Source organism: Octopus bimaculoides, chromosome 1 (genome assembly GCF_001194135.2).
Source record: "Octopus bimaculoides isolate UCB-OBI-ISO-001 chromosome 1, ASM119413v2, whole genome shotgun sequence".
Classification (NCBI taxonomy): Eukaryota; Metazoa; Mollusca; class Cephalopoda; order Octopoda; family Octopodidae; genus Octopus; species Octopus bimaculoides.
In genome coordinates this window covers 197,100,421-197,103,727 of record NC_068981.1, presented here as the reverse complement: position 1 = coordinate 197,103,727, position 3,307 = coordinate 197,100,421, and the positions used below count along the sequence as shown (strand labels likewise).

General features: G+C 41.2%; 1 protein-coding gene across 1 annotated transcript in view; it reads left to right on the top strand.

The window, feature by feature from the left end:
* The window catches only part of LOC106874309 (E3 ubiquitin-protein ligase RNF166), a 22,358-nt gene extending 19,196 nt beyond the window's left edge, over positions 1-3,162 (top strand). Inside the window, exons 4-5 of the mRNA XM_014921996.2 lie at positions 849-956; positions 2,050-3,162. Coding sequence (XP_014777482.1) covers positions 849-956; positions 2,050-2,115 — 174 coding nt within the window. The 3' untranslated portion in view covers positions 2,116-3,162. The remainder of the gene's footprint in view (positions 1-848; positions 957-2,049) is intronic.
* The last annotated feature ends 145 nt before the right edge of the window (positions 3,163-3,307 follow it).

The window sequence follows — 3,307 nt, the reverse complement described above, 5'->3', positions numbered from 1 at the left end:
TGACAAAAACAAGTAAAAGATAATGTCCTGGAAGTGGCATCTCCAATGTAACCCTCAACCTGAGTTTTAGGCTGTCTTCCTAAGTAATTCTTGGATTTGTCTTGTCCGTCTCTTCGCAACATATTCTCTTGTTTCCTCGCAAGATTAGCAAAACAAATCAGATGCACAATGCAAAAATGTACATGTTGATGCAGGTCTGAATAAGTGGCATCCTGGTATTTTAGTGGCTGTGTGGAAAGAAGCTTGCTTCCCAACCACATAGTTCCAGGTTCAGTCCCACTGTGTGGAACCTTGCAAATTTGTATTCTACATAGGTGCAGGAGTGGCTGTGTGGTAAGAAGCTTGCATGGTACCTTGGGTGAGTGTCTTCTTCTATAGCCTTGGGCTGACCAAAGCCTTGTGAGCAGATTTGGTAGACAACTGAAAGAAGCCCATTGTATATGTGTGTGTATGTATTTGTCTGTGTTTACCCCACCACCATCGCTTAACAATCAATGTTTGTGTGTTTACGTCCCTATAACTTAGCTGTTCAGCAAAAGACACCAATAGAATAAATACTAGGCTTACAAAGAATAAGTCTTGGGGTCGATTTGTTCGACTAAAGGCGAAGCTCCAGCATGACCACAGTGAAATGACTGAAACAAGTAAAAGACTAAAAGAATTATTCAGATTGCATGTACTGATGTTGAAAATGGAATTGGTATAGAAGCATTTGGAATTGGTCGTCTTTGTGATAAACTGATAAACTCTCTCATTGTTTTCTTATTTGGATTATATAAATTTCAGTTTCAGGTGTCTTATGTGTGTATATGTATTACAGGTGTATTATTTCTTTGCATATTTTACAGGTGTGCCCTATATGTACCTCTATGCCATGGGGTGATCCCCATAGACTCAGTGCTAACTTCATTCGTCACTTGAGCTTGAGGCATCGCTTTGAATACGATACATTTGTTGTAAGTATTGTGAACATGGTTTTATTGTATGTTATGTTTGACACATTATTTTTTGGTCAGGTTAGTGGTACTTAGTCTTGTCTGACCCATTGCTGGTTTGGTAAAACCCAGAGATGAGAGACACAAGTATTGACTGTGTGGTAAGAAGATTACGATACATTTCTTGTGAACATGGGTTTATTGTTGCCAGCCCCCTCTGGCTCCTGTGCCAGTGGCATGTAAAAGCACCATCCAAATGTGGTCGATGCCAGCTCCCTCTGGCTCCTGTACCAGTGGCATGTAAAAGCACCATCCAAACGTGGTTGAGGCCAGCTCCCTGTGCCAGTGGCATGTAAAAAGGCACCCACTACACTCTCGGAGTGGTTGGCATTAGGAAGGGCATCCAGCTGTAGAAACTCTGCCACATCGGACTGGAGCCTGGTGCAGCCTCCTGACATCCCGGACCCCAGTCGAACCGTCCAACCCATACCAGTATAGAAAACGGACGTTAAATGATGAAAATGATGAAAATGATGATGATGTCCGACACATCATGGTTGGTCAGGTGAGTGGTACCTAGTCTTGCATGACTCATTGCTGGTTTGGAAAACCCAGGTATGAGAGGCACAGGTATTGACTGTATGGTCAGAAGCTTACTTCCCAACCACATGGTTCTGGGTTCAGTCCCACTGTGTGGCAGCTTGGACAAGTGTCTTCTACTGTAGCCCCAGATCAACCAAAACCTTGTGAGTGGATTTAGTAAAGAGAAACTGAAAGAAGCCCATCATATATGTTTGTGTGTGTGTGTGTGTGTTTATCCTCTCCGCCAACACTGCTTGACAAATGGTGTTGGTGTGTTTACATCCATATAACTTAGCGGTCCAGGAAAAGAGACCGACGGAATAAGTACCAGGTTTAGAAAAGATAAGAAGCTCTAGGATTAATTCGGTTGACCAGCAATTTTTCGAGACGGTGATTTAACATGGCCAGAGTCTACAGACTGAAATGAATGGGAAAAAAAATAAATAAAAGTAAAAGAAAACACTAAAACGATGACAATGACGATAATGACGACGATGATGATGATGATTATTAAACTTTTTTTTTTTTCCAGGATTTCTCTAAACATGAGCAAGAGATGATTGAAGAAGCTATAAAAGCGTCTCTCCAAGAACAGTGATTACTGACAACCCAACCATTGTGATGGCACTGGTGGTGATGGTTCCGGTCGTCGTAGCGGCTTCCTATTTTTTTTTTCATCTTATTTAATGCAGCCCTACACTCCCTGTTCCTCCCCCCCTCTTTCTCTCTCTCTCTCACTCACTCTCTCTCCCACCCCATCTCTCTCTCTCTGTCTCCTCTTCCTGCTACTTGCTGCTGCTACTTCCTGCAACATTTACTTGGATTCCTCGTAAAACTGTGATTTGATGATTAAAAGAAAAAAAAGAAAGAGAAAAAAAAAAGACTCCAATGCGACTGTTGGAGCCTTTCTGGTTGTGGTTGGTAGACAGCATGAAAGAGCTTGGCTGATTCTTGGGTTTGTGAGAAACAGCGCCATGTCAGCCTGTAGGATTCATTGACCAATATTGAAGAGAGAAAGCGTGTCCCTTGTCGAAAATGGTAGCTGGCTTAACATAACGGAATTGTGTCCATAGCCTGGAAGAATTACTCGGCTTGGCATGGCAATTTGTGTGCTACTAAGCAAATAGTGGGCTTGGCTTTTAATTTAGTTCTTCAGAAACCAACTGAAGATGGTAAACAGTTCTTCTACAGCATGTTCCTCCCTCCTCCACCTCATCTTTGTATTGGATGTGTGTGTGTGATGGCACTGTCGCTATATGATTCAGATATATTTCCTTCTGTTTCTGTTTTAAAGCACACCACACACACACACACACACACACACACACAAGCACTCAGTCATACAGGCACATCTACATACATGCACATACAGATACATATCTTTATATGCAGATATGTTCACACACACACACACACAAACACATGTATAGTCTTTAATAAATCGTTTGGTATCCACCTGGTACTTTTCTGGAAAAGCCCAATCACTCACTCGGTGTCTGTTCGGTATTTGATTAATGATTGAGATGGAGGGATTGAAGCTAGATGAGTCAAAACGATTGCAGTGATTGATAAAGTTTCTTGTATTTTCCATCTTCTGTCTCACTCATTAACCAAATATATGTGTGTGTGTGTGTGTGTGTGTGTGTGTGAAACCATAAAGTAAGGAGGTATGAGAGATGAATATGTATTATTTAACCATGTGACTTCTATTGGACTATGGCCTTTTCATGTGTGTGTATATACATACATGCATACATATATATATATAATCATATAAATACATATATATA